The following is a 23,381-nucleotide window of genomic DNA, read 5'->3' on the forward strand; positions in this document are numbered from 1 at the left end:
TTATTCTCACATCTTCATTTTAATTAATATTACATTTAAATACAGTGCAAACTGTGTAATTTAATTTATGCCTGTGACGGCAAAGCTTGATTTTTTTTTTTGCATCAATACTCACCGGAGAGCCACATGATACTTAAGAAATCATTCATATCATAACATGCTGATTTGGTGCTTCAGTAGTTCATTATTATTATTATCAAAAAAGAAAAAGATTGCGCCGCATTTTAGTGTTGCATCTAAATCTTAAGTGACATTAAATATACATACAAACCCCAAACCTATCAAAAGTAGCAGAAAACTTTCATCCTATCCTCAATGATAAAAGGACATTTAGTGTGTAACCAACCTGTAAGGCTATCCGGTCTTGAAAGGACCATCCTCTCAAAGATGTCGTAGGCGCGAGTCCCAAAGGAGGAGTGAGTGCTGTCATATGCACGTGTATCGTGCTTCCCCAGGGTCCCGTACTGCTGAGGCTGAGCAGTCATACCGGCCCGCAGGAGCGTCGGTGACCCAGACTCTGACCCCGTCCCATTTCCATGCCGTCCCATGTAGCTGGAGTGCGGTGGTTCAGGAGCGTGGCTGGAGGCCGGAGGCAAGGTGGTGCCAGGAAATATACTAGGTAGAGGACGGGGCTCTGAGACTATGGGTGAGCCGTAGGGGCTTCCGAGGGTGGTACGCAGAGGCTGGCGAGACGCAGGTGGGGACGGGGTGTAGAGGGGAGACGGGGCACGAGAGGGGACAGAACTGACACGCCTCATGACACGTACCGCTGCTGCCCACCTGAGAAACAGATTACATTCAATCAAAAAATACAACCACCATTCATACACACTACACTGTGGTAATACAGTTATAACGAATATTCAAATGGTTTTCGTTTTTTTAAAAATACTGTAAGGTGAATAAAAGGCAGGACTGAGGTGAAAAACTTAAAATACCCTTCTACGGGCTCTATGCATATACACTTCCACATTTAGCCTCGAAATTAAGCACAAAATTAAATCTCGAGGAAGGGTCACGCAGCAGGACAAAGCAATTATGATGTGATCCACCTTTACAAAACGGGTATTTAAAACTTCAGGAACTCGTTCATAATACGTTTTGAAAGAATAAAATGTTAACGTTAATAATATGCATAATACGATATAATTTACTAAATAACAACAAGAAATTAGATTTATAAAACACTAACAACACCCAGAGGGCTTTTATTTTGGCGGAAGACAGTCAGTAGAACTTCTATTTTGTTGACAAACACGATTCACGTGACTAATTTGCGAAGATTTGGGTTTTTAAATGTACGTTACAAGCGACCCAAAAATCACAGCAGACTACATATTTTTGTAATTAGTCTTTGTTATTTAGTGATCGCAGTTGATGGCGAGTTACACCGTTTACTTTCCTGGCAAATTCAATTGCCAACATTAGCCGCTGGGCTGTTGGACCCTGTCTGTGATGTAAAGGGTGTCCCGCACACAGCCGATAGATGGCGCGACTAACTCCTGCAGTGATGCCGGAAGCAGTCCGTGCATACAATATATTTGAAAACGCCGCACATTTGTTTGTTCAGTGATTGTTTAAATTAATTCCGACTTCTCAGGCCAAAAAATACTCTTAATCCCTGATAAAACTGCGCATATATCTTCTAAATTTTAATGACTTCTGGAAATGCCTTATAACCAACGCAAAGTTAAATTAAGCAATTTATCTCTTAAGTATTTGTGTTCATACCTGCGCCGAGGCCTGTCCTTCAGCCCTTGAACTCATGGCGAGGGTGGGGCTTCCACTTGGGGCGGAGCTTGTCGACTGGGACCTCCCCTCCGATCGTCTGGGCGTCACGGTGTTACTATAGTAACCACTCACCTCCTGATATCCGCTATCTGAATACGAATTCATCTGAGTGGAGCTGCGTGAGTTTGGCGCAGACCCTGAGCAAAGGAAACGGCAAAGCACAACAGAAAAGTACTGAGATAGACAAAATATGTTCTGTTCAGAAATTGTGAAACAATTCTATTTGAACTATGGATTTCCAGGTTAAATACAACCTAAGCTCTGTCAATAGAATCTGTGGCCTAATGTCGATTAACGTTAATGATGACGACCCGTCTTTCACTTTGTAAAAACGAATGAGACGAGTTAACTTTCTTACTATCGACGATGAGCATAAGCAGGTTTTATGCAGTTTTACGGCAATATTAGTAATTGGTGTAATTATTTGCGCATGTGCAATTATATAAACAGTAAATTATGTCTCATATTAATCTTGACAAGACATAAAACAAGTTCTTTGGTTAGCGTTAGCATCGCGCATTGTTTTAGAGGCTGCACTGCCATCTATCGACGCAGTTCGATAGTCATAATCGTCTCTCAGTTGTTCGTAAATTACATTAAAAAGTGGTCCCAACAATAATCACTTCACTTACCTGTCCAAAAACATCCCACCCGTCATAAAATCATCCCACTCTATGTACGCTGTGCCTGCGCTTGCACTCGTTTTTGTCTTTTAGCTCTTTCTGTCTTCTGGTATCGGTCGTAATTTACAGGTAAGTTGCTGAATCTCACGTGTTCCATTGTGTAAATATCGCTTTTGCGTCACCAAACAACATTGCGCTCGCAGCCAATGAGCGCGAGGACAGGAAATTTCAAGATGGCGACCAATGGGAGGGGTTAACCGCGCCATGAATAATTAAACAACTTTTATATAAAGTACAGTGCGTGTACACCGCTGAAACGGCAAAAGACATTTTTTTATAATATGCTACCTTTTTAGCAAAAGGCTACATGCCTATTTTAAAATGTAATCAAAATATTGGCAAGAAAAAGAGGATTCACATGCACTGCTTTTAATTTATTTGTGCCTCGATACTGATTGATTAGTTGAATAATTATTTTAAATTGTTATTGAAAATTAACTTAAGGCAGCATGCTATTGCATTTTGCTTGGTTTATAATGATAATAATATTTAATAATTTAAATAACGGGAGTATGCTCAGAGAGTGTTGTTCATTTTTACTGGTGTCGTCTACTTACATCTCTGCACTGTAAAAGCAATAACGTACACAGTAGATCTCTTAAAGTAGAAGCCTACCAGGCCAGCTGTAGATCACATTAAGTTTAACCATAGAACCTTGTTTCCTGACCACAAGCAAGATGCCAGGGTACTGGGTGCAATAGTATTTACACAATACTCCAGTCCAAAGTATTAAAAATACTTTTTTGTATGCATGTATTTATTTATTTTTTTGTACAAAGTTCCAGCAAAAAAATTATGGTATTTGTGTGAACAGTAATAAAAAGGCTACATGTGAAAGTGCTGTTTGCATGCAGCAAACTTCATTAACAAGTATTACATCAGAAAAACATAACCAGACTTTCATCCACCTATAAAAGCGGTGTGCTTCAAAAGGATTACAAAATGTAATTAGCTTATGAAATGCAAGTGCATCCCAGCTAGTTTTTCAGTGTAGGTGTACAAAGACTTTTTTACTGTTACAAGAGAGCATTACAATTAATAAAGTTTGACAGTGACGACATTGCTGCAAAAGATTTGTATTTCAAATAAATGTTGTTCTTTTGAACTTTAATAGCACATCAGCATATTAAAAAGATTTATGTAGAGTCATGTGGAACTGACTATTAAGAGTAAGAATAAGAGACATCTTTCAAAAGCGTAAAAACATCTTCTCAACAGTAGTATATAAACTGAGAGACACATTTTTTCTGTGATAATCAACAGTAGGCCACAGATGCTGCCCGTAGATCTTTGGTTGTATTCCATTTGAATCAGTGTAATTATAAATTATTCACATAGCAGTGAAGGCAATATGGAGTGTGAATGAACAGACCCTCACTTTCACGCAGGGAGATCTGTTCCAATTCGGGAGAGTAAAGTAACCCCTGACCTCTGACCCCAAATGTGGGCGAGGAGCAACCATCCGGCGGCTTAGACACACCTGCACCTGAGGATTCTGATGACCAAATGGTTAACACACTGTGAGCCGGTTTAAGAATTTGAGAAACTGATCTAGATACAGTTACCTTCATCCACTGGCATTAAGCATTAACCTAAAATATGCCATCATTTACTTAAAGTAATAGCCACTGACAGAAAATGTAAAACGCTTTCTGTCATTTTCACAGATGAAAAAACAAGGTGTCTGGTCTATTGTGTTTCCATACTTTAAAGGCATTCTCACAGTAAGAGATGACAACAGTAATTAGAACTTAAGAAAAGGGTGAAAAACAGTTTTAGCTGCTGTGTGAGGATATGGAGAGAGAAAAAGAGATTCCAAATGTAGTTCAGTGGAGTAATTCATGGGATATTGTTCATTAGGTTGGGTGACCAGATCACAAGACCACAGCGTCTGATGTCTTTTTTTAGAGCAGAATAAAAAGAGTAAGCCCAGAACACACAACACAGTGTTTGTTAAGAGTAAAAGAGTTTATGTGCTTTCAATGTCCTATTAAAAAAACAATATTTTAAAATATAATACTGTGCAATAACATAGCCGACATAGTGCAGATTTGGGATTACTGTAACTAAAAATACACTGAGAAAAGATAGGCCAGGAAAATTAGATTCAAATGTTCTCCAAATGCTTCAGAGGACTAAAATCAGCCAAGCTAGACTGTGTGATCTGTGCCGTACGCATGTGTCTGCAGTGTTGCCTAAAATGCCATTGTTCTGCTTGCTGTTATTTACAACAGGTGATAAAAATAACAAGCAGGAAGAGAACAAAACAAAAATACCTGCAGATCTCCACAGAAGAGACTTCTCAGAAGAGCTGAAAAAAATAACGGGAAAAGATGAAATGAGAGGAGAACAATGTCACACACGGCGCACAAAGCATCTGAGGCATTTCGTGAAACGAGTGCCTTTTTCAGTTTAAGTTGATTTAAGTAACTTAAAAAAACAGATTAATATTGTGTTTAAGTGGTAATATATTATGGCATTAATTAATTTTAATACACGTATAATTGTGTCTTCAGAAAAGTAACAGTTGACAGTTGTGCAATGTATTTTGACATAATGTGCTTTAATTAAACAATTTTGAGTTTAAGGTTATGGAGCTAGAAAATGTTTACTGATATTAAATATACACTTTTTAATTATCACTTGGACATATTATGACCCCACACTGATAAACCTAATGAAACATAGAGATAAGTTGATACTAAAACACTATAAACTGTGAAGGTGCATTCAATAATTCTTTAGCTAGTGTTCTCTCCATTAAAAAAAAACACTATAAACATGCATATAATACCTATAAAACTACACTTATAGTGTATCTACACAATGAAAGTCAATTAGAGTGGAGATTTTTGCTTACACCACGAATCATGTCAATTCAACATGGCAACATATATTGAGGTGGGTGACTCACACCATGTATAATAAATCAATGTTTTATATCACGATCACAATCACGAGTAGTCTTTATCTCATGCGAATCTATATGATGACTCGGATGACTTCACAAAAACACAAACTGGCACCAAACTACTGTACTCGGCCTCAGGCCATACAAGATGTAGATGAGCTTGTTTCTTCATTGGAGCAGATTTGGGTTTATTTATTTATCCTTTGCAGTGAATGGGTGCCGTGAGAATGAGAGTACAAACAGCTTGTAAAAACTTCACAATGTGAATGCCTCGTGTCCATAATACACAATTAAGATGATTTTGAAAGCACATTATGGATAGAATTTGCCAGGATTACCTGGATTACCTCATGTGGATTACTTTTTTCAGCTGTTTCAGAGCTCTCATTCTGACAGAAACCATTCAATTCAAATGATGAGCAAATTATATAACGCTACATTTCTCCAAATCTGCTCCGATGAAGAATTGTGGGAGGATCAGTTGGATTTTAACGATTCACAGAATGAACAAACGCTATCAAACCCAACATTTGTAAAGATGAAGACTCTATAGTACATCTTGGATGGCCTGAGGGTGAGTACATTTTAACTAGCTAGTCTTTAACTTAAAACTACAAATGTGCAGTATATAGAAAGAGTAAATACAATAAAATAACTTTGATTTCCCTTGTCATAAAGGCATCCTCATCATGGTGAATTGTGCATGTCTAAAATTTGGCATCAGCCATTGCTATTTCTAGTTATTTTTCACACATTCATGAGAAACACAAATGGCATCCGTTTTGTAGAATGGCCCATCTCATCTTCCAATAAGTCAATGAAAAGCAAAAAAGATCCGCTCCATTTGCCCAGCATTAGGAAACCATTACCAGTGAACATCAATCACACTGTTACAGTCCACTGACTGTCGCGTTCATCTCTCTGACACAAATTTGAAAAATCCTGTCCGGTTAATGACAAGAAATGAACATACTTGTGCATTTGTATGAACTTATGAAAAGCAAAAAGACAGGACATGTGGTATTAGGAGATCAGGTTGAATAAATGACAGAATGTAGATGCCACTGTCTTAAAACAGCAGACGACTGTCTGCTCATGTCTGCCAAAAAGCAACAAAGGAAGGGTCAGAGGTCACTGGTCGTCAGTGTACAGCAACAGCTGAAAGGGGGTACAGTGGGGACAGCAGGAATGCCACATAGAGAAAGGTTAAAGGTAATGGGTTGCAGAACCCATGGTAGAAAGAATGCACACATGGACCTTCTTCAAGCAAAAGGAAAAAAGTGGCCCGTATACTGCGGCAAAACAGCACAAGCCATCTGAAAAAACAGAACAGACACTCCTTCACAGATGAGGAGGACAAACAGGGCAGCTGACATGTGCATACACATATACAGACACAAAGAGTTCACTGTGGCAGAGCAAGAGATGGGAAAGAACTGTACTTCAGCTAGACAAGATTGAATATAGATCCTTCTGAAGTGATGGCTGTGGCAAACATCTCTGATTTATCAAGAGCACTCTTTCCATCACGTTCATTAAATGAGAAACTTTCACAATACCCTAAAGCTTGAATGTGTTTACTGTAAATTGACAAACACCCACTTTCCATAAAAGTAATTATTCAGCGAGGAAAGAGAGACAACAGTTTGCGCTTCACTGCACACTTGTCCTTCATACTGACACACACCACGAGAGACAGAACAGTGAGTGCTGTGTACAGTATGTACACAGACTACATATACTGTATGGCTAAATGTGTTTCACGTGTAGGCAGTGGCATAAGAATGATCCATTTATGTGTGAAGGGAGAAGGGTTTAAATGTGTAGTTGCCACGGATACACTCATATGAGATACGTTTGGAAGCTTTAAAATAATATAAGTCCAATAATTAAGTCTCCTCCTTGTAAAAAATTCTGTAACAATGTATATTTGTGATTTAAGTTTTACTTTGTTATTTTATTCATTAAACATTTCATCCTGAAATGAAAAAAATTGCATGATTTTTGTCTTCTGTGGAACACAAAAGAAAACGTTTAGCAGAATGTTCAACTGTTCAACAGTTCCGTACAACAAAACTGAACTGGAAAATAAATTCAAACCAGAACCATAAATGAAAATAAATGTTATATGTAAAATGAAATAAATGTTAAAAGAAAAGTAAAAGAAAAAGTAAAAGAAAGCATAAAAAAAAAACTTATATCAGTTTGTTGTCAAGGCATAATTTATCATTTTTCTTCTGTTTAAAGTAAAATACTAAAATAACTAAAACGGAAACAGAAATAAAAAATAATGATAACTTTATGAACATATTTAAAAAAAACTTAAAACTGAATTATAAAAAAACTGAATAAAAAAAACTAAAATTAAAAAGAAAAAATCAATCAATAAATAAATAAATAGTCTCCTGACTTCTATCTTCCTCCTTGTTCTTCAATAGTGTTGAGCCTGGGCATTCTGCTTCAAACATCTGCTTTTGTTTTCCACTGAAGGTACAGGAAGTCAAATGACATGTAAGGCGAGTAAATGACAACACTATTTTCAATCCCTTTAGTCCTGCCACTGCTTACTACACCCGTTAAAAACCACACCAGCAACAGTGATCAAATATTTACAATCATGCGCATGTTTTGAGAGGAAAAACATGCTGAGCAGGCCTCATGGTAATAACAAGAAAGCATTACAGATGTTCTGTTCATAAATATATTCTACCATCATTTACTCCAAGCTTGTACGACAAGGCAAGCAAAAATCAACCTGGTTACGCGTCTCAAGCACCAAACTTGAACGTATCAGAAGAGATGGCATTGAAGTCTGTTGTACACTCAAAGCAATTGCATGCAGGCTACTTTTAAAATGCTTTTATATTCAACATATATAAAAGAAACATACGATTTGAAAAACAAAAGTCATACAATATGAGGAAAGGTAAATGTACAGCATTTTTATTTTAAAACGAGCTGTTTCTTTAAATCTGCCTACATGAAAAAATACACTAACAATTTGTAGTAAATACTATGGTGTTTTTGAACCATAGTAAAGTAAGTGAATTAATTTGTTGTGGTAATTCTCTAGTTGCTGTTGCAATATAACAATTATTGTAATATAAACTAATTACTTTACCCAATACTGTACTAAGTTTTATACAACTGTAGGGTATATTATACTACAATACACTATAGTTTCCTGTAGTAAAAACTAAAGTAACTAAAGCTTTTCATTATTTTTCATATTACAGTATGCTGTAACATTCATTGACAAATTGTTGTAAATACTATAATACATACAGTATAATGCACTTTACTATAAATAGTTCAATAACTATAAATTACTTTAGAGATAGGCCTCGCAGAACACATGAATTTATGTATTTATTTTCAAAACTGCCTCTTACCTGTCACTCGCAGCACCTGGTGACTCCGCCCCCAACCTGCATCGCTCTAGCTGATTGGCCACAATCTGTCTCTCTTCTTCAAGCTCTCTGGTAAGCCGTTCAAACTGCAGCTCCTTCAGTAAGACAGGAGGGACAAAAGTGTCACCACCCCTGCCTTCAACCATCAAAAACATATCCATCACATGTAGGCAGTACACACATCATACCCGTTTCCAGTTACAACATTCATTTAGCTTCAAAATCCATTGTCTTTAAATCCTGTCTCTTCTCAGCTTCCATCCTGTCTCACTGCTCTTTGCTTCTGAATTTGTGGCCTCTTCCCCTCCTCTTGCCTCAGTCTGTGTGTGTGTGTGTGTGCAATGCATGTGTGTTTGTTTATGTGTGTGTGTGTGTGTGTGTGTGTGTGCGCGGAAAGCGAGAAGGCTGCACTGTTGGCCTGCCTCTCTGTGATAGAGACAGACTCGTTGATGCAGCTGCCCTTAAAGGAGACACACTCTCTAAGCACACACACACACATAAAAAGCCCACATTGCTGTTGTACTGGCTATAGTATTCTGAGGAGAAAAAAATATCACTGTCGTGTCACAGCATATTTTCATGATTGCTTGCCATTGTTAGACTGCAACGAAATGATTCCGGAGCATTGTATCCCCTCTGAAATATATATTATATTCCGAAAGTATTGCAGGTTTCAAGCCGGCAAGCACTACAAGAGGTTGCAATTAATGTAGCCAGTGAAAAGGAGAGATTATTGAGTGTTGTTCTCCAGGCGAGATAAGTCAGGCAATGGCTATCTGCCTTGTGCCATGCTGTGAGCTACCAGCTGTACCAGGCCTCTTCTATTCAACCTATTGTTCAGAGTGACAATACTTGCCTATGTCCTGATTCTGTCCACGAAGAGCACAAAGGAACTACAAGACTTGACCACACAAATCACTGCAATCACACACACACACAATGCAATGAAATCCATGCTGCAGATTCTGGTGTGTTAGTGAAACATGTTAAGCCTGGTAATGGGACGATCGGTTAGATTTTAACAGAGACTCACGGCGTTAATGAACGCTATCAGCATTAACAAGATTTGTAATGATTAAGCTAACAGTTTAATTAGTAATTTTCGTGACACTGAACTGTGAAACAGATTAGAGGGCCGAAGAGTCAGACCTGATGTGAGAAAACATGTAAATAATCATTTTGTTCTTAACAAAATGAAATCAAATCAAATACATTGGTAACCGTAAACCAGCCCAGACCAGAGTTTTTTAAGAGTCTTGTTTTTATAGATCATATGGTGCTATACAAATAAAAGTCTAAGACTAAGACTTAAATTGGCTATAAATGAATATATGATAAAAAAAAATGTATTTAGCAAATGTATTTTAATAAAAAATGGTAATAAAATAAAAAATAAAACCAGTAACTTGGTCAAAATTTAAAAAGTACATGGAAACCTGATGTAAAAACAGGCAAATTAAAATCTTGTTATTAAACAACCTGGCAGATCAAATAAAATAATAAATACGTAAATAGGAACCTTGCTCTTAAACAAACAGGATGATGACATGATGAAAAATAAATAAAAAACACACTGTACACAAACAGCGGTGACAAGGTTGGACTAGCTATGTGTCCTCAAAGCAAGTTTTCCCCAACCAGGAATTAATAATGCAAATATGACTTTTGACTAATGAGCAGAAGGTTGACTTAATACATCTACAATCTGTGGCCACTCATGTCTGAGCTGCTATTCAGATTACAGCTACCCTACAGCCAGACACTGGCAGATGGAGGCGGTGTGGCATACCTGCTCTTTAACAGAGGCCAGCAGGTTGGTGGTGGTGGCATCAGTCGCCATGTTGTTGTTGTTGGATCTTCCCTCACCACTCAGCACCTCCCTTTCCTCCACAGGGCTTTGCCTTGGAGTAGGCATTCCCCCTACACACAGAAACACACAACACACAGCTATTATCATTTATATGCAGTGCCACTGATACACTATTATTATCTTGCTTTGCAAATATAGTCCACTATAACAATGTCAATACACGGCCGTTTATTTAGATACCATAAACCTTTATATTTTTGAAGACCAGACTTTCATAATTGTTGGGTTTAGTCGTCAATAGTGGATTTTAATGGCAGATGCTGATATTGAAGTCACAAGCTAGTAACAAAAGTTTGGGGCCTGTGAGATTTTTTTTGTTTGTTGTTTAGAAAACACACATTGTTTCAAAATGGCGACTGATACTTTTATAATAGATTTATATTTTCAACTAAACGCTGCTGTTTTATCAATGAACCTGTTTTCAGCATTTGCAAATGAGCTAATTATAATTTTTTTTTTAATATCATGTGACACTGAAGACCGGTCTAATGCCTGCAGAAAACTCAGCCTTTTAACATCACTAGAACGACGCAAAGATACCCTTAAATTGGCCAGATATTGGTTGACTAATTGGCTAGGCTGATATATAAGTGAAGGTGACTTTCTTAAAGTCAACATTAAACAGTAATCGGTACCCATTTTAGTTCTATAATGTGACAGAACTTGACGTTATCCATCTGGAATTAATTGGATCTTGAAAAGCAGGCAAGCACTTTTAAGGAGGCTGGAATGTAGAAGCTGAAGGTCAAGTCCATCCTCAAGAGCATCTTGACATATCATCATTTACAATTTGATGGAATATTTGAAAGACAAACATTTTCTTTGGAATAACGTGAACTGGTGAATCGTGCACAAGGACCAGGGACGTGTATAAAGCAAGCAAACAGGGATTTCACTTTTAATTTCATGTTGATGGTGTACCAGAAATCTGCTTGGAAATCTTTGTCCTATTCACTTTTATTAGAATGGCACAGAAAGCCTGGAGTTCTTGGCAGCATTGTGGCAGGGCAACAAGGGATGTATTCCAACGTGTGTTCCAGCATCCCAGCATGCAACAGCATGACAAGACAACCTGTTCCCTTCCCAGTACCCTCCCCCAACTGACAGCAAAAAATAGTATGATCAGCAGATGCACTCTTTTCTCCTCATCTTGGACGGCTTTAATGCCTTTAAAATAAAAAGAATAGCATCTTCAGCTTGGTCTAGCGGCTTTGTTGTGGAAAAGCACATCGTGCAAATAGAAGAGAGCGATTTTAAAGAGCTGAATTTTGATGGGATGTTCTGCAGTACTAAGATTAGATGGGATGAGATTAGATAATGAAATAAGATTAGAGGAGCAGAAGTATATTTTTCAAAATTGACTAGTCGACTAATATCTGGTTTCAGTTCACCTGACCCCGATCATAAAGCTCAAAAACAGTACATGTCACAACGCAATGACCAAAGGTGTACTGTAGAGCTAATGATCCAATAAAACCACCAATCCACAAAACGCTGCTGGGTGTTTTTACCCAAACATTATGTTCATTTGTATATTAGTTGCATTCACATAATAACTTAAGCCCATGTAATACAAGGTAACTAGATAGTCCACTCATGTCTTCTCACAGTTTAGCAGTCACTTGTGATATAATCAGTTACCATACTTGTGAATGACAAAATTCCAATTATGTAGAAGTTGAATAGCTGGGTCCTACGAACTGATTCATCAAGCTTTTTTTCCACATTCAGTGGTCCTGTTCACCATTTTGTGTGGGTTACGTCATTAAACTAGCAGCTGGTGACAAGTTTATGAGCCACTGAATAATTTATTCAACTGATCTGTTCAAGGTGAGTCACTGATTAATGTACTAAACTGATTTTTTTTTTTTTTTAAAAAAAGTTTACAATTATTTGTTCAAATCCATAAATAGTTGAAATTGACAGTAATGTTAACTGTATTTCCCCTCAGTGACTACAATATCTAGATTGACATTTTTGCCCAAACTTTAATTTTGTTTAGTAGTCTGATGTTCAGCTTTTTGTACATCACTGAAATAAACATTCTCTTCCGACTCACGAGAGAATTGTGAAGTGAATTAGTTAACCCCAAAATGTAAATTATGTCATTAATTACTCACTCTCATGTAGTTCCAAGCAACTTCGGAACACAGTTAAGATATTTTGATGAAATCAGAGAGCCATCTGACCCTCCATAAACAGCTACAACTCAACAAATGTTCCCAGATCCAGAAACATAGTAAATACATCATTAAAACAGTCTTGCAATGCTAGGAGAATACTTTTTTTTGCACAAGAATACACAAAAACTCCACTTTACTCAACCATTCTTCACCATTTTGGAGAGCATTGAAACTTAACGCACACGAATGCTTTAATGTATTTGATTAACGTAATCAGCCTTGTTTACTTATTTACTTTCAGGGGGAAAGTACACACATGAACGTAATCTGCGGTTGTTTATGCTTAGAGGAAAGCGGCCATATGTGTTGTGATGCTCAATAAAAAATAGTTGAGTAAATTGTTATTTTTGTTTTCTTTGCGCAAAAACGTATTCTCTTAACATCCCAAAACCGAAGTTGAGCTACTGACGTCACATCCTGTTTTACAGATGTATTTACTATGTTTGCGGACGTGCATCGTTTCAGTTATGTTGCAGTCAATGGAGGGTCAGATGGCTCTCTGATTTCATCAACAATATCTTATTTTGCGTTCCTAAGATTAACGGATGCACAATTTATCCACATATAATTTAATGGGAATATATTTAAAAGCAAAAATACGCAAAGAGAGGTTTTACTGTAAACGGCTAAAGCACTGCACACTAATTAAAGTATTTCAAATAAGAAAGCAGATCTATAGTCACACTCACAAATCCATAATAAATAAGCACACATTCAAACATTTTAGAAAAGGTAACACCTTGAGGATGACCAGGCAGTCGATGCAAACACTTGCACACACATTCATGAGCAGACAAGTTGAATGTTTATGTGCAATAGTGATATCCGATTCTTGAGCCTGTGTGTGCCTGCCACCCGAGACTTGCAATTAACAAATCTGGCTCTTACTAGACTATTGTTGAACCAAAGAACTGGTTCAAAATGAACGAATTTAACCTACAGGCAGAGCTTTTCGGTCATGTCTGACTCAATGGTCATGGTTTGCACATGCATCTCCTCCTTCTATGTCTAAGCAACAATGGATTCTATTCAAAAGTGATTTCGTTACCGCATATTTGCCATTACGCAGCAGAAGCTTGAGCTCCAGTTTATGAATTACAGGTAATAATGTTTAAGTAATGTTCAGATTGTTGCACAGACTGATTGTTCCGCTTCATATATTGTCAATGACAATGAATATTAATTCTGTGCTTCCTGTATTGGCTTTTTTGACTCGTAAGTGATGGCACCTGCAGACATGAATAACCAGGGACCATGGTTTCAGCTTAAAATGATCTTTAGTGTTCTAAGAAGAAAGTAATCTATCATCTAGGCCAGAAAATTTTCATTTATATATATATATATATATATATAGTAATAATCGATGTAGTCAAGTGATGACATAAAATGACCAAAAAAGCTTTTTTTAATGGTTTGACGAAACGAAGCAGCAGAAGGAACCAGTTCACGGGAAAAGAATCACTCTTGCAAAACACACACATCTACATAATCCAATGACTTAAAGCTTATAAACTTCACAAATGGCAGTAGCCCACTGTGCTGGCATTTACAAGAATAAAATCCAAAATCCACTTTAGAAGTCCTTAAAATCCCCACCCACCTCCACACTGGATTTACCAGGAGTCTGCTGTCAGTCAGAGCACTGGGTTTATACACAGATGAGACGGGAGGAGGGGAACAAGCAAACCATCCTATTAACCGTGATGACCAAGAAACAGTAATGAACTGTTACTTATTGGAGTCAACTGACATTGTTGTACCACCACCACTCACGTCTGTCAGAGAGATTCTTCTGTCACTTCTAATAAATAGCGAAACTCTGCCTTGGCTATTTCAAATGCACATACACACACGTAAGTCCCTGGGATGCTTCTTCAGCCCATGTAACATGACAATGCAGTGTAAAGACAGCTCGGGTCTCCGAGGAACACGTCTTACTGCATCATGATGCATTGTCCCTGCATTCTTTACATACTGTAATTGTGGACCGCTCAAAGCAAATCACCGCACAGCAGCAATTACATGGTGCACAGCAGCAAACCTGCATTCAATCTAAACTCTGGTCAATATGATGAGGCAGCTAAAACTGCAACCACACTGCCATTACAGCCCAAACGGATTCATACTTCTTCTAGATTCTGTCGAGCTTGAATTATTAGGGCAGGAGTTGAGAGCAAGGACACGGAGGAATGCTCAATTATGCATAAAGAAAAGTGTCTAAAAGATGGTCCAGGCTGAGTCCCAGTGACAGCGTCTATCAGTCGTAATGGAGACCAGCCTACTTCACAGGCTGTGGGATACTGGACCGTAGGATGCCGTAACACATGTCATCGAGGATTCTAATTAATGCAACTAAATAATGCAACGTGCAATGCATTGCCCAGGTTAGAAGATGATGAACAGATGGATAAAATGCGCCATGCAGGGACGGACGATGGACCTGAGATGATGATGGGAGGTGTAGGTATGTCGATTAGAGGTAGAAGCGACACTACACCTGCTCAAGTTATTCAGCTTTATGCATTAAACAAGGCCATCAATTATGTAAGCATAATTGTAGTACAAATGCCTATTTTCTGCACAGTTCACCAGTGCAATGGAGAAAGGCGGACGGAACGAGCTTTAAAGCAGGCATCGACAGAAATTCGAACCGCTTCTCCGCTTGTGCACTGACCACAGCGTCTATCACAGCTCAGTTCTGAAAACGACCGAAGGGGAGATGCACGAAATCCGCCGATAAATGACAAGCAAGCGACGAATTCCCGCCGCCAGCGCGCGCCAGATGTTAGCAACGCTTCACCGGAGCCCCCCGCGCGAAATCGCCAGCACACTTACCGCAAAACCGCCGAAATGCAAATTATTCGCGGAGACGGCTAAATCCATTTGCAACGGAATCACTGGATGACATTCTTCCCAGAGGTGTTTTCACGCGATGAACGGGCGGCTCCGACTGGGTCTCGCGCGCTTCCATGGGCAAGAGGGTCAGAGCGCGTGACGTAGACGCTCCACACAGAGAGATGCCGTTTCAGGGCATTTAAATGTGTTGCTATGTAGTAGAACAGGAGTTGACTCGAAAAAATGGAGTTCCCATCGAAGTACGTAGAAAATACGGTTACTGCGCGAAAACGACGAGCCCTAAATGGTCATATGAGTGACCGTCTGCTTATAGTGCGCATAAACGCCCACAAATTGGTCACTTTGAATTGCTTAATATATGTGTTCGGTCTTCCGTTGGTTGGATTTATAAGTATTCGGGTTTGACAAAGTCCACGTAACTTTGGGGAAGGCTAGCCGGCGCATCATAAATATTTTGTACGATAATAAAAACACGAATTTCTTAAGGTGTTTTTTTTTTCTTCGAAATGAACATTAGGCAACATTGCCATCGTGTGGATAAAAGGGCATCTCCCTTTGGGAGCGATCTAAGCGCTTCTGTCAGACGATATAACATCTTTCACTGCCCGATGAAAATTATATCAGGCTGTATTATATAAATATTTATCTGTAAATAAATAATAAAAACGAAGCTTCGCGATTAGTTTAGCTATTTAGTAAACAAATGTCGATTTATTAAAAAAAAAAAAAAAAAAAAAAAAAAAAAGAAGAAAGAAACAATTCCCACACATTACGTAATAACAGTTAAAGAGGTGCAGGGTAAGCAAAATACCCGTTCTGCCAGATGGAGCACCGAAGCTTTTTGAGCTCAGTTCAGGACCCCTTCTGCTTCACCCATCAGGTGTTTGGACCTCATCTTTTAGCTTAAAGGAGAGCCTCTTCTCATGTTCTGCCAACCAGTCACACACACTGAGTCTTGGACCTGTTAGAAGCCAGCCAAAGTCCAACATTCAGGGCTGTTATGAGAACCTGTGGGACTATTAGTGTTTTTCAGGCGTCTCGTCGGTCACACCCTCCATACCTTATATTCCAAGCACATCTCGATCTGTCCAAAAGGGCAGTGGATACCAGTGTTATAAGTTTAAACTGATATAAATTTAAAATAATCAGTTAAATTATAGAAATAGTGAAATCGTTCTTATGGTTGCATTGCGGTACAAACTTTTCAGTTTTAAGAACGTTCGCATCTGACATTTAGCAGATGTTAACTTGCAGTCGACTAATTGGAAAGCCTGAAAGTTAAATGTCCACGCCAGGGGTGGATTATGATTATGTAGCACTGTCATCAGTAACTCTCTCCAGTGCTGGGTCAACTCTAACTGGGGCTGAACCTGACAATACAAAAACCACCAATTATCACCACTTTAAACATTCTGAGGTCAGAAACTCCTGTTTCTCATCCCCTTTAGACTCTGGTGTACTCTTAAGGAGTGCTTATTATCTTATTTCAAAAATACACTGCTTATTGAAAGTTTGGGATCAGTATTTTTTAAGTGATAGTAAAGTTATACTGTATGCTTCAACCTCCAGGGTTAGAAAATCATGTGAAGACTGGAATAATGTCAGCAGAAATTAAATGACATCTTATAATATATTAAAGTAGAATGGGTTAAAGTGTAATCATATTTCAAAATATTACTGTTTTTATCATATAAATGCACCCGTGGGAAGACTTTTTTTCCAAAAAAAGCGTGCCTTTTTATTTTAACAGTATGTAACTGAAATATTATTACTGTTGTTTTTTATTATATCTGTCTATTATATCAACTTATATATTACTATTAAACATCAAAATGCTTCCTCCTTTTAAATGTTTGAAAATCTAAAATCTAAACTGTAGAAGCCATTTTAAAAACAATTTTAAAAACTACAAACAGCATTTTTATATTTTATGCACATGCAAATTTATTCAGTCATCATTTATAGATATGAACTGACAGCAAGTGTAAACATTGTTTTCAGAAGGAATAAACATTAAATTATACAGCGTAGAACACCAAAACAACTGAATTTCTGAGTATTATTTACTATCACATCATTACTAACAACAACAGACATTCACAATCGCGAACTCCCTGAACCCCCTTCCTGTTCTCAAATCCCTACCAACGGCATCTCCTCACTTCATATTATCATTCGTTGCAAGCTAACCTTCTTGTGTGCTCATCATGCGCTCCGTCTAGCTAACTACTGGGCCGTAAGAACACTCGGAAGTGTTCAAACCAGAAACATGATGTATGAAACAGCCATGGAGAGTCGTGTAGTAAGAGTTTGCAGTCATGTCCATTAACGGTGAGAGGTGTGAGAAACAGCTCTTTAACGTGGCATAGGCATGTCCTATCTGTCTACGTGTGTGCTATCTTTAGTGTTCTAAAGGTTTCGGCACATTATTGTGCCACGATCGCTAATGTGCAAGTGAAGAATGAATCAAATAATGTTGAAAAATCAGCTCCGCCTCGGTATCAATGCTTAATGCATCTAAGATGTGTTCTGTGGTGCATATACCCTGTAGTTTTCATTTAGGGACTTACAAATATTCCTTCCTTCTAGGGGTATAGTTATCCTGATCACAAGCACCATAGATGTGTGAGCATAACACAAACAAGTCATTTAGATAAAGATGCAAAATGAGAACAATCAGATGACTAAAAAGTGTTTTTTTTGCATAAAGCAGAGAGTGGGTGGTTGATGCAAAGGAGCTAGTGGATACGAGAGAACAACAATTCATGAGGGTTTTAGGGGACATCTTTTTTTATTCCAGTTCATCCTCTGGCGCAAGGGTGCTGGTCTGCTCAGAGGTAATGCCTGAAATATCAAAGGAACATAAGTTAGTTGTACAGTTATAGAAATGGTTCGACACGCTTTATGAATAATAATAATAAACAAGAAGTCTCACTTGAAGCATCATCATCATTGAGAGATTTATTCTCTTCCTCAGCATAACCGAAACTTAAAAGTTTGGACATATTCACTGGAGCTGCCACCTTCTTATCATGGGAACTGCAGAGACAAATATCAGATACATATATATATATATATATACACTAAATACATTTAAGTTTAATTATACGTTTTATTGTAACTCTTACAAATAATGTAGAGGCTAAAAATATAAAAAGAGACGTACATTTTTTTGAACTTGTTGGCTTCCACGATCTCTTTTTGGCTCAGGGAGAGTTTCTGCATCTCTGATGCAGCATGGTTGGCATTCTGTGTACGGAAGTAATATGTTCATAATTTCAGGACCGAACAAAATTATTCACAGTTTAATGTAACGGCATGAAATGCTACTTTACATGCGATTCATTCAGAATTTACAATGAATAATTCCATCCAACAAGAAAAAAAAGCAAATTCACTGACACAAATGATGAAAAAAGAAAGATGAAATGCTTGAAGGCAGCATAATAAATGACTAATAATGCAAAAAGATGATTCAGTTTCCTGTTTAAAAGATGGAAATGATAGGGCACGAAAGTGAGAACCACAGACTACAGAGCCATAGCAACAGTCATTTGAGTCAGTGTTCAAAAAGAACCAGATGAATATGTCAAACTGGTTTTTGCATTTGAAAGTCTTTGTTCAGTAACCTTAGTACTTTAATCTGCCGTCATAGTATGCAACCCTAACTTGACTACAGAAGACTACTTTGTCTTTAAAACTCTTAAAAACACATAGCAAATAATTAGATCAAATTGATATGCCTGAAGAATCACCGTGAAAACAAAAGATCCATTATGTGGACCATACTATTGGGACACCCCTTTTAAAGAACCGGATTGACAAATGATGTTTAAGCATGCAATGATAGTCGAGGGAACCGTGTGCTTCTATGTTTTAGGAGCAGTTTGGACAGGAAGCTTTTCTATTCTGACAACGCCCTTAATAAATCAAGGATCAAAAATAAATGATTGATTCAGTCAGTTTGAAAGAACTTGAGCGGTCTGCAGAACGCAATCTTAACTCTGAACCCGCTGAATTCTTCTGGTGTGACTTTAAATGCAGACCTTGAGCCACAAACCAAACACCAAAGTCATTAGACACTTCCAAAGCTGTTGCAACAGAGTTGAACATTTTAAATACATGACGTATGTTTCCATCTTTGTTGTCATTTTTGCCTTTTTCTGTTTTAAAGAAGGGGCGTCCCAATACATTTGTCCCTGGTCTTAAGTCGCACGGGTATATTTGAAGCAATAGCCAGCAGTAGCTTGTACACCAATACAGTATATCGGTCAAAATTAGTGTTCCATGAAGACAGCTTACCATAAATATATCAAAACATTATTATTCAACAGTAATATGCATTGCTAAGAACTTAATCTGGACAACTTTAAAGGTGATTTTCTCAATATTTACCTCAGTATTTACTTTTTTACCAGAATCCCAGGCTGAACAGTTATCAGTTCCAAAAGGGGGGTCCAGTTGCTGTAAGACCCCTTTAGATTTGCCGTTTCCATCAGGGGTAGTTGCTTCACTGCTGCTGTAAGTATAAGAGGATATGATTGAACCCCAGTGTCACATACTGGATGGATTGGTGTTGACTCCTTTTTGTCTATACAACCCTATAATTCTTCTGTTTGTTCGGTGAGAAATTTAGCATTACGTCAAGTGCTCACCAATGGACCTCTGCAGCGAATGGGTGCCGTCAGAATGAGAGCGCAAACAGCTGATAAAAGCATAGCAAGAATCAATAACTGACATGTCTCTAAATCATCAAGTGACGTCTTGTTAAGAGAAAAGCTGTGTGTTTGTCGCAAACACATCTATTATTAAGAGGTTTTAACTTTTAACCCCTTTATACTGTCACCTCTAGCCAGGGGCACCGAAAACGAGGTAGGATTGTCAAAGAGAAGGAAGGTAATTTCTCTCGGGACACGGTTATATTAGTTTTTTTTCCATGCTAAAGATATTCTCATCACTTCATAACGTTATGGTTGAACCACTGAGGGCAGATGCACTATCATGTCATGGCTATCAATGTCTTTTATACTTTTCTGGACCATGACAGTGAAAACTGTCTGGCAGTCAATGGAACGGTAACAAGCCTACCGATTTTCATCCAAAATATCTTCAATCACGTTCCCGAAGACCAACAAAGCTTTGGAACAACATGGGGGGTAAGTGATTAATGACCCTTTAATGTTGCATTCACTACTGGAAAATGTATAGCCTGGTGTCCTTTCCCATTCAAATCCACCAAGATATTTGTTTAGAACTGTTTCAGGTTGTTTTGTCTTGTAAACTGATCTGCATGACCTTCTCTCCCGATTTAAACGAGACCACTTTTTCACTAGAGATAGCAATAATAATCGATAGATGATAGCTTGAAGATCTAAACGATACATTTCTTTATTACAAACATGCAGCTTTTTTCAATAGACATTAATTGATGGCCTGGAGGCATGTGGATTACCTAAGTATTATAGTTATGTTTTTATCAGCAGTTTGAACTCTCTTTCTGATAGCACCCGTTCATTTTAGCGGATCCATTAGTTGAACAAAGCGATTTAACGCTAAATCTGTTCTGATGAATAAACTCATCTGCTACTTGGATGGCCTTGATTTCTTTAAGTACCAGATGCATTCAGACGAATTGTAATAAACTGAGACAATCTGTTATAATCCGTCCAGGATCGTTCTGTTAATCAGGCCTTTGGCTTCATTCATTATCTCTGTACAAAACAACACCTTTCGGGCTGTCAGATTCTCACCTGTCTTGTTCATCAGGTGTGCCAGAGAACCAATTAGAGGGTTTGTAGGAGCTATTAGGTTTTGCTTCCATAAGGTCATCGTGCCTCAGCAAACCTATGGATGAAATAAAAGATTTAAAATGAATCAAATCTACTGTGGTTATTCAAACCAAGGATTTTTTTGTCTTTATCAAACTGATTTTTGTGTAAAAATACCTTAACTTTTGCTAGTTGTATTGAACACTAAGTCACAAAATCCTTAGATAATTTGTCACGATCACTAAAAATGTATGTAAAAGCAGTAGTTTCTTTAATAAATGTTGAAACAAGTGCATAATATGCAATACTGAATGTATATAAATCATGGCAAAGTTGGAGACACATTAAAAACAATACATTCAAGTGTGACACAATTACCCCTCTGTCCTCCTTGTTTTGCAAGTTTAACATAATCCGAGTCAGTGGCCTGAATTCCTACACGCCTTCCTTTAGTTCTTTCTTGAGGAGTGGTGTCGGCGGTCACAGATAAACCGGGAATCTGTGACGAGGGTCCAACCACTCCATTTGAACTAGCAAGGTTAGCTGTCCTAACACCTACAGTGAAATGAGAATGTTTGCGCCTTAATCAAAAAATATTTTTGAAAACAATATTCGTGTGTATCACGTGACAGCAACGCAGGCCTAAGTTGGTCGTTAAACAAGAAAACAGTATGGCGCGTTTCTCAGAAGGGCCGTTACCTGGTTTTGTCCGGCGGTAGTTGGGCAGCTCGGCAGCCATGACTGGTGTCTTAATGGTCAGTGGTGGTTTGATAGCTCTGTAATTGCAGAAAGACAAAGTTAAGTCCTTAGCATTTATTCAACACGAAAGGTCAGCAGAACTATTATCCTTGAACGCGTGCTTAAATTACCCAATTAAACCGCGTATTAAATGTCAGTGTAAGCTCGACACATATTGAGCACTGATAATTTCTTCATTGTGTACACGGCTACGCACCCACAGCTAACTTACCAAAGAGAATAAACCTATCATGTGTTAAAACACTGCGTTATTTGAACCATTTCTCTTAGGATTTTCCTGTTTATCGTTTAGCTCGCGAGTCAACCTTGTCGCCTAGTAACAAAAGCAGCATCAGGACCACAAGCATCATACAAGACAAGCCAATTATCAGAGCACATTTTAAAAACGGCGATCACCGATACTGCACATAAAAACAACGTTGCGCGAAGAATTGAAAGAATACGTTACGTCGCTATTGATATACCTATGGCTACGAAAAGATGTGGAAAAGACAAAGCTTACGTCGTGTTAAGCAGCGCACAGAAGGGGGACGCCTAGATTCCTCTTCTTCATCAGAATCAACTGCGCACTGAAGCGGGAGGCGCCTTTGCTGCCACCTGCTGGATAGGAAATGAACTTCAACGAGCGCGGAAACGTCTCCACGCAGCCCTCAGCGGTTTTGACAAACGAAAGAACGTGCATGTCGTGTATATCGTTGAGACGTATGGATTAGCTGATATGGTTTTTATTCAGTTATGTGTTTGTTTGTTTGTTTATGTTTGTTTGTTTGTTTGTGTGTGTGTGTTAGATTTCTTTCGTTCGTTCGCTTGTTTATTTTAAGACAGTTTAAATATGGAGGGCAAAATTACGCAAAATTAAATCAGTAAATAAATGTTGAAATATAGGCTATAAATAAGTAGTTAAATACATAATTAAATACATATATAAATGTATAAATAGTAAAATAAATAAATAAATATATATATATATATATATATATATATATATATATATATATATATATATATATATATATATATATATATATATATATATATATATATTTTCATATGTATTTTACCATTCGTTTATAGGCTATATTTCAAAATTTATTTAATGATTTCATTTGGCCCTTCGCATGTTCATCATCATCAATTCTTTATTTCTGTT

General features: G+C 37.8%; 2 protein-coding genes across 5 annotated transcripts in view; both read right to left on the reverse strand.

Annotated features, from left to right (window-relative positions):
* Nucleotides 1–16,114, reverse strand: part of pkp4 (plakophilin 4) — a 31,179-nt gene extending 15,065 nt beyond the window's left edge. The window contains 8 exon segments of the mRNA XM_043242106.1: nucleotides 347–764; nucleotides 766–780; nucleotides 1,732–1,928; nucleotides 3,847–3,969; nucleotides 4,751–4,785; nucleotides 8,778–8,890; nucleotides 10,585–10,715; nucleotides 15,684–16,114. Of these exon segments, the coding sequence (XP_043098041.1) occupies nucleotides 347–764; nucleotides 766–780; nucleotides 1,732–1,928; nucleotides 3,847–3,969; nucleotides 4,751–4,785; nucleotides 8,778–8,890; nucleotides 10,585–10,710 (1,027 nt within the window). The 5' untranslated portion in view covers nucleotides 10,711–10,715; nucleotides 15,684–16,114.
* A 1,508-nt stretch (nucleotides 16,115–17,622) lies between these two features.
* c6h7orf57 (chromosome 6 C7orf57 homolog) lies at nucleotides 17,623–22,869 on the reverse strand. Of its 4 annotated transcripts, none has more exons than XM_043241000.1 (8): nucleotides 22,734–22,869; nucleotides 22,172–22,248; nucleotides 21,851–22,027; nucleotides 21,455–21,548; nucleotides 20,100–20,220; nucleotides 18,871–18,953; nucleotides 18,640–18,743; nucleotides 17,623–18,548 (listed from the first exon to the last, which is right to left on the reverse strand). In XM_043241000.1, the coding sequence occupies exons 2-8, from the start codon at nucleotides 22,209–22,211 to the stop codon at nucleotides 18,496–18,498; spliced, it is 672 nt and encodes a 223-aa protein (XP_043096935.1). In that variant the 5' UTR covers nucleotides 22,212–22,248; nucleotides 22,734–22,869; the 3' UTR covers nucleotides 17,623–18,495. The 4 variants fall into 4 exon arrangements, with proteins under 4 accessions (XP_043096935.1, XP_043096933.1, XP_043096934.1 ...); XM_043240998.1 differs by having other exon boundaries at nucleotides 20,100–20,223; XM_043240999.1 differs by lacking the exon at nucleotides 22,734–22,869 and adding an exon at nucleotides 22,443–22,640 and having other exon boundaries at nucleotides 20,100–20,223.
* Between the last annotated feature and the right edge of the window lie 512 nt (nucleotides 22,870–23,381).

This window comes from Puntigrus tetrazona, chromosome 6 (assembly GCF_018831695.1).
Source record: "Puntigrus tetrazona isolate hp1 chromosome 6, ASM1883169v1, whole genome shotgun sequence".
In the NCBI taxonomy this organism is placed as follows: domain Eukaryota; kingdom Metazoa; phylum Chordata; class Actinopteri; order Cypriniformes; family Cyprinidae; genus Puntigrus; species Puntigrus tetrazona.